This window comes from Gastrolobium bilobum, unplaced genomic scaffold, assembly GCF_033153095.1.
Source record: "Gastrolobium bilobum isolate Gb01-03AN ecotype WA unplaced genomic scaffold, APGP_CSIRO_Gbil_v1 utg3818, whole genome shotgun sequence".
NCBI lineage: Eukaryota > Viridiplantae > Streptophyta > Magnoliopsida > Fabales > Fabaceae > Gastrolobium > Gastrolobium bilobum.
This window is the reverse complement of record NW_026898236.1, coordinates 65362-79562: the sequence shown is the minus strand read 5'-3', so window position 1 is coordinate 79562 and position 14201 is coordinate 65362. Positions and strand designations below refer to the sequence as shown.

General features: G+C 34.4%; 2 protein-coding genes and 1 non-coding gene across 3 annotated transcripts; all 3 read right to left on the bottom strand.

Annotated features, from left to right (window-relative positions):
* Positions 1 to 1142: 1142 nt before the first annotated feature.
* Positions 1143 to 1216, bottom strand: TRNAV-CAC (transfer RNA valine (anticodon CAC)). Its single transcript has one exon. It is a non-coding gene; the product is annotated as a tRNA-Val (tRNA).
* Positions 1217 to 2681: 1465 nt separating this feature from the next.
* Positions 2682 to 12076, bottom strand: LOC133314149 (acyl-CoA hydrolase 2). The gene is made up of 17 exons (XM_061515593.1): positions 11948 to 12076; positions 11737 to 11829; positions 11424 to 11491; positions 11155 to 11236; positions 8234 to 8280; positions 8003 to 8128; positions 7470 to 7547; positions 7281 to 7368; positions 5724 to 5836; positions 5018 to 5080; positions 4880 to 4935; positions 4648 to 4752; positions 4374 to 4430; positions 3732 to 3833; positions 3537 to 3585; positions 3202 to 3270; positions 2682 to 2999 (listed from the first exon to the last, which is right to left on the bottom strand). Exons 1-17 carry the CDS (start codon positions 11994 to 11996, stop codon positions 2922 to 2924), a joined length of 1323 nt encoding a protein of 440 aa, XP_061371577.1. The 5' UTR covers positions 11997 to 12076; the 3' UTR covers positions 2682 to 2921.
* A 1690-nt stretch (positions 12077 to 13766) lies between these two features.
* On the bottom strand, positions 13767 to 14057 carry LOC133314130 (MDIS1-interacting receptor like kinase 2-like). Its single transcript, XM_061515576.1, has one exon. It carries the CDS (start codon positions 14055 to 14057, stop codon positions 13767 to 13769), a length of 291 nt encoding a protein of 96 aa, XP_061371560.1.
* Between the last annotated feature and the right edge of the window lie 144 nt (positions 14058 to 14201).

The following is a 14201-nucleotide window of genomic DNA, read 5'->3' as shown; positions in this document are numbered from 1 at the left end:
AAATCTTATTTATCAATGCTAGGAAATTCCACAATATTTGTGTAAGGAATCAAATCAACCAAAAAAACTTAAATTGTTAGATAAAAGTCGCATTAATAATTTTATATTATTTCTTGTAATACTTATTCGGTTTCAAGTAAACAACATAGGTTGTTCTATTAAGCATCTGCTTTATGCACAACACACACACGTGTATGTGTATGTGTATATATATATATATATATATATATATATATATATATATAGGGTAGGATATTCTTACACTGGTGTAAGAGTTATAAGTCTTACACTCAATCTTGACCATTGATCCACTTGTATTCAATGACTCACATTGCTAAAAAATTTGAACCCTTAGATATAAGTGGGATTAACGGACAAGATTAAGAATGTAACTTACACTTGTGTAAAATGATCCTGACCCTATATATATATCGCAAAATGATTTCTGCAGCTGCTGTACCTACAGCAAGCAAGGATACACGTCCGAATCCTAGGATACGGCAACGGATCCTGAGTTTTTTTTTTTTTTTTTTTAAAAAGCCGTGGAGCCCACTTTTCTGTGTCAGCTGTAGATAACACTATCTACGGCTGCTGCAGAAATGTTAAGCCCTATATATATATATATATATATATAAGTAAAATCATTTCCACAGCAGCTTTAGTTTTTACGTATAGCAATGACAAATGTATGATTATGATTTTTCATATTTAATGCTTTCACGTATATATATGACAAGTATTTGACTGTTGTCCGAACAACACTCGTAGAAATGTAAACCAGATATATGTATTCGATTTATGAACTTAATATGCTGAGGTTGGTTCCATTTGATTAATGAACTTTGGAGTTTTGTCTTCGTTTCTCGTTATACCCTGTCTTCCAATAATTGTTTCTTTAAAAGCAGTTCAGCAATATTTGTTTTAAGGAGATACAAATTCAGCAGGGTCACTTATACATTAAATTTAAGATGTTCATCTGTTTGCATACTAAATTTAAATTCAGCTGGACGAAAACTTTAAAAGGGAAAAATTCAAAACAGAAATATGGTTTTCCTTATAATCATTTATCCTAATGTTTGGATACCGCATTAGGAATGGGAAGAATCAAAATAATAAACTGAAAGAGAAAAAAAGTGAAAACTTGTCTGAGCCCGGGTTCGAACCGGGGACCTCTAGTGTGTGAGACTAGCGTGATAACCAACTACACCACCCAGACAATTTATCTTTTAGTTGAAAATAAAATAATAACCAAACAAAATCCGAAATCCAAACATAAAATAAGATTCATAATTTTATTTTTTTTCACTCTCATTTTTTTAACAGTACAACACTCCCAGTTTTTAATTGATGTCAAACTATGTTTTGGATATCACCATTGTTAACAAGACCACCTTGGTTTCTTCTATATTCTTCGATACCGATGTAATTAGTTGTAAAAGCTTGGCAATATGCCGAATAAATTATATTTATATGTAGATTATTCTTTCTTTCTTTTTTAAAATGAAGTATAAAGGAGGAACGGTTCCATTTCATGACAAGGGCATGTGACTTGTCTTCTATTGATTTATAATAATACTTACAAACCACTTATGAAAAGATATTCGTTAGAGAAGAATCAAACTTAAATGGTATAAGCAAAATGTTAAAATTCCTACCTACTAAACTAATCCCTATTAGCTTTGTCGATATCTTTTTCCATTCTTTTGTTTACTAGGATATCTTCACACCTTTATGTGTGAGACTAATTTTTTTCTAATAAAAATAATATATTTAAACGATTTTTATAAATGACATCTCTATGATGAGTTAAAGTTTAAGAGTTGAGAAGACAGTCCGCACTGTACCCAACTCCTTGTGAATTCATATATCTTTTTACATGGTAACCCAAAATATAGATTCTCCAAAAAAAAATAAAAAAATCTTGTACTAATATCCTTAAACAATTATGCCCAAAATATGTTCTTTAGTACCATGTAATATATGTCTTCCTCGACATAATAGAACTTTGCAATATGGTAGATTTTTTTCCTGGGTGGTCTTGGGAGATATGCTTTTATTCCTTCATGGGCGTCCACATTCCCATAATAGTCATTTCGGGGATTAATACATAGTTATGTACATCTGCCACGACGAATACGCAGCACGAATGTTAGTCAAATTCTGATTAGTATGTGGTTATGTAAATCTGCCACGACGAATATGCAGCATGAATATGCTTCTGCAACAAAACAAGGGGGGCGCGGAAAAAGCTACAATATATTAAGTGAAAATACATGATATTAGACTTGTTCAACGATTTGTTTAGCTAGCCTAGTATTTTCATATATTTAATTGAAAGTCCCATTTGGAGTTTGGAGTCCCCAACATCACCCCACGAAAATCTGTAAGCTTCAAATCCTAAAAGATTTGAGTACATTACTCATTGAAACTATTGCTCAGAGTCACCTGTACTTTTTAAATAAGATTAGCACTTGACCGATCAACCAAATTTATAAAATTCCATTCACTAGCGAAGAAAACTCACCTTATGCAAGAATTTAGTTAAAAGGGTACGCTTGATACGAGTTCAAAATATTTTTGACAATGTGCTACTAACGATCCAAATAAAGTATAAATGCATAAGTTTACCAAAAAGAAAAAAAAAGAAGTATAAATGCATAATCAAGTTTCAATCCATCACCCTCCTTTCCATTCCTTTTATTTTCACTTGTACCACATCCTAATCACACGTTTAAGAATTTGATCAGTCAAATATAACGGCATTTTACTAGATTTGTATAAATTGCACAGTTCACCAAACTTTTTATATGACCAGCATAACAGGAAAATCTTTAAAAAAAAAAAAAAAAAAAACTGACCACGCACCACAAAACAAGATAGAATGAAAAAGAAAACCATATGTCCTGTGCATTTTCAGCTGTTCACAACTTAGATTTGATGGCAGAATCTGCGGAATTAACCTTCCTCATTAGACCTTCTTGAACCAATGATACAAGAAGCTGCAAGTCAACAAATGGGAAAACTTTAAGACAAAGTTAAACCAGGGAAAACGGGGGGATCTTAGGCTGACAAAAGTGTACACGCACATAAGCATGAAAAAAGAAGGAAACAGTAAGGAAAGAAAAGGAAAACCCTTTCAGAATTGCACTGCACCAAGGAGTAATGTACTAGATGAAGTGATGTGGATAGGTAATCCCTTACCTCTCCCTTCTCATTGAACATTTCGCCTGAGACAGAGCCACGTGCATTACAGGCACTAGGAGTAAAGATCTGTAAAACAAATTGGACGTATTGACAACATTTCAAAACAAAAATAAAAATAAACAAATTACGAAAAAATTTGTGTTGAAAATATTTTCAATTAGGAAAAATTAACCACTCAACTAGTTAATGATATTCAAAGACTGATTAATGAGTAACCATTTATTGACTTAATAAACTACTTGAATAGTTAATTGTTTCTAAACAGACTATTATTACCAAGAATTTTGTTGTTAGAACTTTCACAAACTAATGAAACACTTTATGACACTCACCACGAATAGCACCCAGTCATCAGCTCTTAAAGGCCTGTGAAACCACATGCTGAAATAAAAATGGAAAAAGCATTAAACAAAAAGCAAAAAAGAAAATTCATAATCATATTTGAAAATTGGTTAGGTAAGCCTCACATGTTATCATGCTAATATACAAATTACCTCTCACAAAAGCAAGAGGACTCAGATACTTACGAGTGGTCCAGACTCACAGCACGTGTCTTTAAGCCCTTGCCACGGTGGGGATTCAAACTTACTTGAAGAAATATTAAATCTGAAGCATATGCTACCACACACCTGCAATACAAACCAAATACAATGGGTTGTTAGATATAAAACAATTCATAAGTCTTCACTAATCTTTTGGAATAGTTGGTCCTTCACATGGTATCATAGCTTTTATGATTAAGTGGTCACTAGTTTAATCCCTACCAAACCCGTTTTTCTAAATAAAAGTGAATTTCAGCAAAGTAAAATTAGCTCGTGCATTGTCCACACTTAAAGCTTGAAAGGCTCGTGTGAGACGGTATATTAGATATAAATCATTCATAAGCCTTCACCTAACAACTTAAGTTTTTAGAATAGTTGGTCCTTGACATAGTTTCAACACAGATGGATCGATACAACCAGATCGAATTTTTAGCAATTTCTACTTTTAAAAAACTCTCCAAGCTGGTCCTTTCTCATGAAAGTTTTCCAAAGACGACACACAAATTTTAACATAACTGTTTCAGGCACAAGGTTCCAAGGAATGCAAACATTAGCATGTCAGTAAAAGCCAATATTGCTAAACCACTCAGAAACGGACATATCCAATAGTAAATAGAAGATTTGTACCTATGCAAGGCCTGATCATCAGAAAGTTTTCCCTTTGCTCTAAACCAGTATCTCAAACTGCATTCAATTTATGAAGAAGTTTAGATAATATGTAGCAATAAAAATCCCAGACATTATGGCTCTGTAAAAATGATTTACAGAGAGAGGAAGGCAAGGGATTGAAGTATATGGAATGGTTCACCAATCCTTTCCCTTCCCTCCAACCAAATATTTCTCACTGAACATAAGACCAGTATAAATGTAAGCAAAAATTTGCAGAGTATATCAAGCTAACCTAGGAGGAGATTTGGTCTGATTTGTAGAAGGCCTAGGTTCACAGAACCGTATCTCTATGGGCCAGGGAATGAATTCAGTTGTAGCAACCTTGTTCCGGTAAGTTCTGAAGCAAGAAAAATTGTCATTATGGTTCTGAAAATCATCATATTATCTGGAGCTGAACTGAATAAAAACAAACAAATATACAACTACAGTGCATCAAGCAAGACATACTTGATGGTAAATTTTACCTTGGAAGACAAGGGTCAGTAAGACGTTGCTGCCGTAACTCTTCCATTGACAGAAGCTATTAAAGAGAACAAAATGTAATAGTGCAAAATCCATAACAGCAAATTGACTATTTTTATGAATATAAGCTCATTGCTTGCCTTATCTGGAGCAGGGACAGATGGGATACACACTTCCTGGTGGTCAAACCCTAATTCTTCTTTCTGTAGAATTAAGGTAATAGCAAAGTCAAATGTGCTCTGGAAGTTACAGCTGAATTCCTCAACTAGAGTTAGAGCATATATGCTAAAAGAACTTATATTAGTCAAAATGATAACAGCCTACACATCAACCATGTTATACTATAAAAAGGGGATCTTATCATAGATTCATATTCTTCAGATTGTATTAAGCTAGATGGCATCTCATTTACTAACTGTTGATATTGCATCAATCTACCTACTGCTCGCAGAACTAAACACTGTCATGCCATAACCCAACTCAATATAGATACATTTCATTCCAAAATTATACAAGACATCCCTCTTTTACACATGGGTTTTAACATCAATTAGATATTATCCTTACTATAATTAATGATAGGGATTTTATATATCCTGTATGGTCCTCCAAATGGTTTTTTTCATCTTATTCCTAGCAGTACTAGTCTGAAATGTTAACCTAAAGAAAATTGCTTGTGCTTAATTCTACAGTTTTCTGTTATTATAGATTATATTCATTTAAGAATTACACGCAACTGTACATATGAAATAGAGAGAGCGCGTGAAATGGCCAGATTCAAAGCTAAATAAACTAAAAAATGACTGAATATTTATCTTATTCCAAGTCAAGAAGAATGAGCATTACTTGAAATGAAGCCAGCAAAGTGAATATGATATTTCCCTTCTGAATTGCATCTACTTTCCTCGTAGCAAAGCTCTTACCATCACGCATACGGTTAACTTGATACACTATTGGTACTGAAAAAGGAAAGTTTACACAAGGTATTATTATTTTTTTCCTATTATTAGCTAACAAAAAAAAGAGTTAGCAGTACATATAACATTGTATGTGAATGATGATAATGAAGTGTGCATATGCAATTTTTTTATTTTTTTTTGGTAAAATACATATGCAATTTTTTATTATTATGAAAATATTGCATGATTTACTAAACACAGTTTGTAATCTTTGTTAGAGAAATATAATATAAAACCATTAATGTGATTTTCACCTAATAACTTAAAGATGTTGGGTTGAACTGGTTGCATTACATGATATCATAGCCTCCATGACTAAGTGGTCACGAGTTTGATTCTCGCCGTCTTCATTCTATTAATAAATTATAAAATATTGTGGAGTTTCTTACATAGGTTGGTGGGTCTGCATATTGTCCATCGTTTAAGCCTAATGAGTTCTTGTGTGCAGCGGCATGTTTTGAGAAATATTATATAAAACCATTAATGTGGCTTTCACCTGACAACTTAAGCTTTTGGGATGAATAGGATCTTTATTAGAAGAAACTATAAGTCAACATGAAACTGTTAGCAGACCCCCAACAGTTAGATAGTTAACTGACATTTAGTTACTTAGAACAGTCAGTTAGTTAGAAAGAGAGAGAAATAACAGGATATAAATAATAGGAGGGATGGTTTTGGGAAAAGACGTTCAGATGGAGAGCCACGACTCGTATTTCCTGGGGCTGGGGGAGTTAATTCTCTGTATTTCTTCTTTTCCATCTTTCCTCTTGATTATGCAATCACCTCGATTCAGAACTAGGGATAAGGGTGATACTCAATAAAAGTTCATCTCTTTCTATCTGTTTTCTACTATTTCCTGGTCCAGTTCCTATTAGAAACCTAACTAAAGGATTATTCAGAGACTTTAAATTATTGAGAACAAAACGTTAAAGTTACTTGACTACATTGAGTTTAGCTAGCAACCAATAAAGAACTTGCAATTACTTACTGCCATTTGAGATTGCTAGATGGATTATGATCTATAATCAATTACCTGTTTTTTATGCATAACTTAACTCAGAATTTGGTTCACTATGATTATCTACTGATTTATCTTGTCTCTCAGTTCAAGACAATTAAGCAAAAGATAAACAGTTGGAGCAATCCTAACAAAACAAACATGCACACTGGTAAAGAGAAACTGGTGATGAAAAGCCAGGAGTAAGATTTGTTAAGAAGAAGAAAATTATTAAACTGCTAACTAAAAATAAAAGAATTGAAGTCATTTGCAAATGCAAATCATAAATAAAATAGGAGAAAACTTGTTTATAGAAAACAATGTAACAAGTGGACCAAGGAAAAAATGAATCTTTCAAGTAACTGTAATGAAAAGGTATAAAAAGAAACAGAAAAGGGAGTTACAGCAGAGCATTGTCAACAAAGTACAGTGATTAAACACGCTTACTGTTAAAATCCCCCACAAGAAGAAAATAGGCATGCAAGCTATGAACAACTTTGAGATAATCAACAGATTTTGAAGCTGCAGCCAGTGCCTGAATGTTAAACATTATCTCGTAAGCAGTCTAGGCCTAGAAGGTGCTACTGACATGAGTACATGCTGTAATATGAAACAGATAAAGCAGTTTTATCATACCTGTCCAATTAACTGTCCCCCAAACACCTTCCCAAATTTCGGAGCATCTGGAGGGGTGATTCCTCGGAAGATATCTACCTTCCAAAGAGAAAACAGAAAGAAAAGAAAGAAATTTAAGGCTGAATTGTAGGGATATATAGCCTGCCATTACTTAATATCAAAGATAAACTAGGACAACCACATCTAACTAGTTTCTTTTTCCTTCTCTAGTAGTATGAATATGGTAAAGAACCATTTCACCCCAAAAACTTAAGCTGGGGGTGTGGCTACATTAATGGTTTTATATTTCTCCAACACGCACCCTTACACGAGAGCCCATTGGACTTGAAGGGTGGATGATGCATCAGACTCAATCTACCTATGCTAAGAAACTCCACAATATCTAGTTATTTTTATTAATAAAATGGGAGCAGTGAGGATCAAACTCATGACCACTTAGTCACGTCAGCTTTGATACCATGTAAAGAACCATTTCAACACAAAAGCGTTTTACAAATATATTATATTCTATAATATCAAAGATACAAGAGCACCTCTATGGGTTCCAAATGCAATATATGCTCCATAGGTGAGCATGTCTCGTGAGATTTTTCTGCACTCCAGATAGACTTTGGCTGCAGCAGTGCCGAGTGCTCATGCGGCAGCACTAAGCATGATAGCTGCACAGCAAACAAAAAAACAGCTATAGGATAAAAAAACCATTTTATTTAAAAGCATATGGTGTTGACATTGGAAAGCAGTAGGACTAGAAACTAAAAGGGCACCTTAGTCAAAGCTACAACATCAGCATGGTGAACTTCATTTGATAAACCTGCAAATTGCAAGTTTGCATCTTCTGTAATTATATTTATTAAACAATTTAAGGTGATATCTCTCATATCTTTAATGTATTAAGAGAACTCCAGACAAAAATCTTATTTGCAAAAATATCAAAAAAGACCTCTGCTTTTTAGAGCTAAAAAAATGTTCTGTATGATTACCGAATTTTTAACCAATTGCCATATTTCTAATGTAGAATGTTGATGAAATTATAGGGTTTAGGTAATAGGTAGAGGCGAAGGAGCAGAGAGAAAGGAGGCTTTTAATATTATTCTCTTGTTTATATGTTAAAATACAAAGCATCTACTAGAATTCTAATTCTAATTAAATAAATAAGGAAACAAAGCAGGAAATATAATGAAATCAAGAAGCCGCTCATTAAAGATCATCTAAGATATTCTAATATATTCTAAAGATATAATAAAAATATTATGAGATATTTTCTAGATATTCTAACACTACCTCTCAAGCTAAAGGTTACAAAGTTTTATGCTTGTTATAAATGAATAATATTAAAAAAGAAAATAACACAAATATAAAGTGGGTTCCACAAAACATGGCTGGAAAATAACTCAGTGATGCTGGAAAGATAACCAAGCAATATGGCTAGAATGATCATCAGCCTGAAGAGCAGGCTGGAATATTGCATGACCAAGGAAGAAGAGACTTCGCTGGAACAGTCATTATCGGAAATTTCCTCATAAGCAATACAAAAACTTCTTCTCCAAGCTTATCAAGAAAAAAATTTATGCATAATAATGTGTAATACCTTATATCTACAAGAAAACTTAGGATATCCAATAGTTACCATCGGAATTATCATCGATGCAAAGAGAAGTAACCACTAGTATGATCGTCAGTGAACTGCTGAAATGATTGTTAGCAAGAAGAATGTCACTAATCGATAAAAATTCACTGCCAGAATAATTGTCAGAAGGAAGACATGTATCTTTATCATTCTCAGTCCCCTCCTTAGTGCCATGCGGCACTGAAAACCACCAATAATACCAAATGGGAAGAAAACAATGATGACGAATTAAGCAAACGACAAAAGAACACAAAGATGTTGGAAAAACAAACAAACACTCAAAAAAAGAGCTGAATGGCATAAACCAGAGATAAACACCACAAAGATTGCCAAGACATAGTCCAAACACATCATACTTGATGGAGAAAAGGAGAGCATGTTGTCAGGCGGGTCCAGGGGTAAGCTCGTGGCGGGGGGCCACCACCAATGAGCTAAGGCTACACCAACCGTAGCAAATGGATCCGACACCATGTCTCAACCCAAAACCTTAAGGCATTGGGTTCATGGGTCCCTTCCACTTATATACTCTTCACTTAGCCCATTACCAACCAATGTGGGACTCATCACACTTGAATATACCAACAATCTCCCCCTCAAGTGTGAAACCCACCATTGGTATGCTCCCCCTCAACCGAGTACCCGAAGCGCAAAGTACTCGACCCGCCTCCTAGCCAATCACCAGGCTAGCTCGAGCCCAACCCGGCTCTGATAACAATGTCAGGCGGATCCAGGGGTAAGCCCGTGGCGGGGGGCCACCACCAATGAGCTAAGGCTACACCAACTGTAGCAAGTGGATCCGACACCATGTCTCAACCCAAAACCTTAAGGCATTGGGTTCATGGGTCCCTTCCACTTATATACTCTTCACTTAGCTCATTACCAACCAATGTGGGACTCATCACACTTGAATATCCCAACACATGTTAAATCTGATCATTAAACAATACCACAGCCAAAGGGAGCCAAAAAGCCATGGAAAGGTGGCAAATAGGAGCAATGGGGCTCGATCTTAACAAAGACAACTAGGGAAGACAATTAGTAGCAGGGATGTCGGAAAGAAGTCTAGTTGAACTCCCACGCACACTTATAAAGGCATAATGTGCAGAATACAATGACAGGCGCATGGTGGCGGCGAGACTCCGTGATAAGCTGAGTTGGGGGCGGTGAATGCTGCGGCCAGGTTGGTTGGACAATAGACAGATAGCAGAAGTGTAGGTCTGAGATGGGAGCCACGGGAGGAGAGACGCGGGGGCAGAGAAAGTGACGTTGGTAAAAGAAAATATACGATTCTGATGGTCAGAATTTGTGATGACCGACACAAGGAAAAGAATCATGCAACTAATGACATTGTCACAATAGAGTTCCAAATTGTTAGGAACTCAGTAGCGGAACAATGATAGGATAGGTCACACCACTCTGATACCATGTCATGGATCAATTATTCAAAAAGCTTAAGCTGGTACGTGAAGGAAAATAAATGGTTTAATTTTTATAAAAAGCCCCCTCAAAGAAGAGCCTATAGGGCTTGAAGTGTAAAACAATACACAGGTCCACCTAACCTTATGGTTAAATTCTTTTCTTTTTTTTTTAATTTATAAGCATAATGATAGCAGGGACCAAACTCTTGATAACTTGATAATAGCAACTTTGATACCATGTTGAAATTATAAGATTAAGGTAAGGAAGGAGGAAAAGAAAGAAAGAATAATAGAAAGGAAACTTTTAATAATATTCTTTTGTGTATAAGAATGTGTCAACATACAAAACCACTAAATCCTATTTAGACTAGTTCTAGGCTATTAATTCTAATTAATAAGGAAACAGATTATGAAATATAATGAAATCTGGAAACCACTTCTAAGAGATCATCCAAGATACTCAAAAAAATTCCAAGATACAATAAAATATTCTCCAGATATTGCAACAAATATAATTAAGAATAACGAAACCACAATGACACAAACACCTGACAAGCCTATACCTAATGGGATTAAAGGAAAACACTTAACCAATAAAGAGCAGTTTTGAAGCATAGCTGCATGAGAATGGATTTATTACCAAAACCAAAGTAGTCATATCTTTTCAAATGAAACTCTGGATGATTTTCATCATCGGCGCTAACAGATCCAACAACCTCAGCCTGCAAGCCAGGAAATTGAATTTTCAGCTCAAAACTGAAATTTCGAAGAATAATGATACATAAACAAAATCTTTACATCCCTACTTTCCATCATTAGATTTGCCTCTACATCACACTACAAGCAATCCAATGACCTTATATACAGCTTTTCAATTCTGAAATATAACATAAAAAAAAATAAAAATACCTCTCCTTCCCAAATGAAGTAAAGACCATCCCCAGGTTCGCCCTCACGAACAACATACTCTCCTGGCTCTACACAAGAATCCATCGTTTCAGAAATGAAAACATTAATGCGTGTACAATTTCATCAATCAACTTTTCCCTAAATTAAACATCTCTTCCAATTGGTTGCTGAAATTCTGTATACGTGAAATATTCTAAAATACTCCAAAGATAATAACATTAAAATAAAATAAAAAATCTACTACTAATACTATATGAAAAAATTTCCAACGAAAAACGAGGTCAAATTCTTCAGAAAATTCAAATCTTATTACCATAGTGTTTGACAATCACAAGTTGAGATATCTTCTGCACAGACGAACTAGGAAGCCTCTGTAGCAGAGGAACGCACCCGAGGAACTCAAACACTGCAAGAAGATCAATCAAACGGAGAGAACCAAACCTAAAGATCCGAACAGAAATTCAAACGCATAAAACTGAAAATGAATAAAATTAAAATTTCTTAGTTTTATCGCTGAGGCTTACCTTCTTCCTTCGCCATTACATTAACTGAATTCGAGAGTGTGATTTGCATTTTACTAACTGATAATTTAATATTAATAAAGCACGAGGAGGAACGGGTTCTATAGTGTACTTTGCGGTCCAAAGTAAAATCGTTGATCCATTGAGATGAATGGATGTAATTAAAATCACAATTTTTTTTAATATACGGATCATTAATTACCTCAAAATGGGTGTTGGCGCTGAGTTTGTGGGGTTGGATGTGTGTTCGATTCTCGCTGAATGTATTCTTGGGGAGGGGGCTGAACCTTTAGTCATCACTATTCCCCCGTACTCCGGATTAGTCGCTCAAAGAGTCGAAGCTCGTGGGGATACCGAAAGAAGCCAACTCGTCTCAAAGAGATAATTAGGGTTGGGTAACTAAAAAAAATCAATCTTAGCGAGTAATGAAATTAAACCCGAATCAAAATTTAATAACAGTTAAAGCTTATCGTTTCTGTTCTAGCGTAGTGACAAAAATGTTTAATGGTGGCCGATATATTTCTATTGAATCTGTATGTGCTGTCTCAACAGATCATTGTGCACTTTAAGAAGTAATCTTTTTGTACAAATACTTTACAAATTCCTCATGTGAAAAATATTTAAATCAAATGATTAAAGAGAAAAACAAACTTTGAAAATATTGAATAATTCTGTTTCCGCGAAATGACTGTTCACGAATTGAAAGTGTACAGTGAGAGTCACCGTTAGTATCTAAGTTTAGGAGAAAAGAGATAGTGTTAAGCTTTCGGGGTTTTGTGTGTATTTTGGCAGATTAACAATTAATAAATTAATGTATTCAAAGCATCTCTTTAACGACTGACGAGGTGATATTTATATTTGAGATAGATACTCTAATAATGGATGAGAGAGTATATTCATTTTGTCTAGTGGGTCTTACTGTACGCGCGAGGCAAACACATCGACCATATGGAATGTGTGAGGTGTGATGGTGCAGGGATGGGATTATCTATAATAAGGCTTAAAAGTCTCGCTATAAAAATACATGGGAGTGACCCTTAAATAAAGTTTGATCATTGGCCCATTGGACTAGACCGATGTGGCCAGTCCAGACCAAAACTTAAACTTATGCAGTTCTATTTAAAATATTTCCACAATTTTCTATTTTGAATGCTAAAATTAAATCTTAAGAGTTGATTCATAAATCATGAGATGGCACATAGCCTAGAAAAGAAACTTGTTTCTTAAGCCGCTGTTAATCACAAGTAATAGTTTTATTTATTTATTTATTATTATTATTATTATATCGGTGTAAGTTATACTCACAATCATCACCAATGATCCTATTTATATATAGTAATCTTGATTTATTATATATGTAAGCCATTAGATGCAAACAAATCATTAATCAAGATTTGATATAAGACTTCTTATTCTTACACCGATATAAGAATAACCTCGCCTTATTATTATTATTATTATTTGACTCGTGCAACTAGGGTACTTCATGTCTATGTTACCCAAAGTCTTATATATATTTAAATTCAATTTTTTTTATTCAAACTGCAACCAGGGTCTCATAGGAAGTTTGAAGTAATTTTTAAATCAAAATATCAGAAGAGTGTATTTGAAGTGATAATTATACTTGTTATTTGAGCACACAATTTGGTGGTGTTTCTAAAGTTCAAAAACAACAAAATTAAAATGACTTATAATACAAAATATGTAAAAGATAAAAGGTTTACAACACAAAATAGAGAAGCACAAGTGAACTTAAGCAAATTTGGTAACTACAAACTTTCAGCTATATTTGTGTGCCGATCTGGAACTCGTCCGTTGAAGATTACTTCGACAATACAAGCTCCTTAACAACCTGCTTCATGGTAGGGCGAGAACGTGGGCTTTCATTCAAGCAACCAATTGCTATCCTTGCAATTGATAATAAATCATTCACAATAGGATATATAGGATGAGGGAGACGTTGGTCCAACTTATCCAGCAATGACATATTATCTAGTGTTGAGGCCACAACAATCCATGAAGAAGACATGACATCACTGGGCTGCTTTCCAAAGAGTATTTCCAATGCTAATACTCCAAAGCTATACATATCACATTTCTCATTTACTTCCATTGTGTACGCAAGTTCTGTACCAAATTAAAAAGAGTTATCATGTACAAAATAGGAACAAAAAAGTAAACATGATATGTGCAGATAATAATTAACTAGTTATGTTGACAAATGACTAGCAAAGACAAACTACAAAATCATTATATC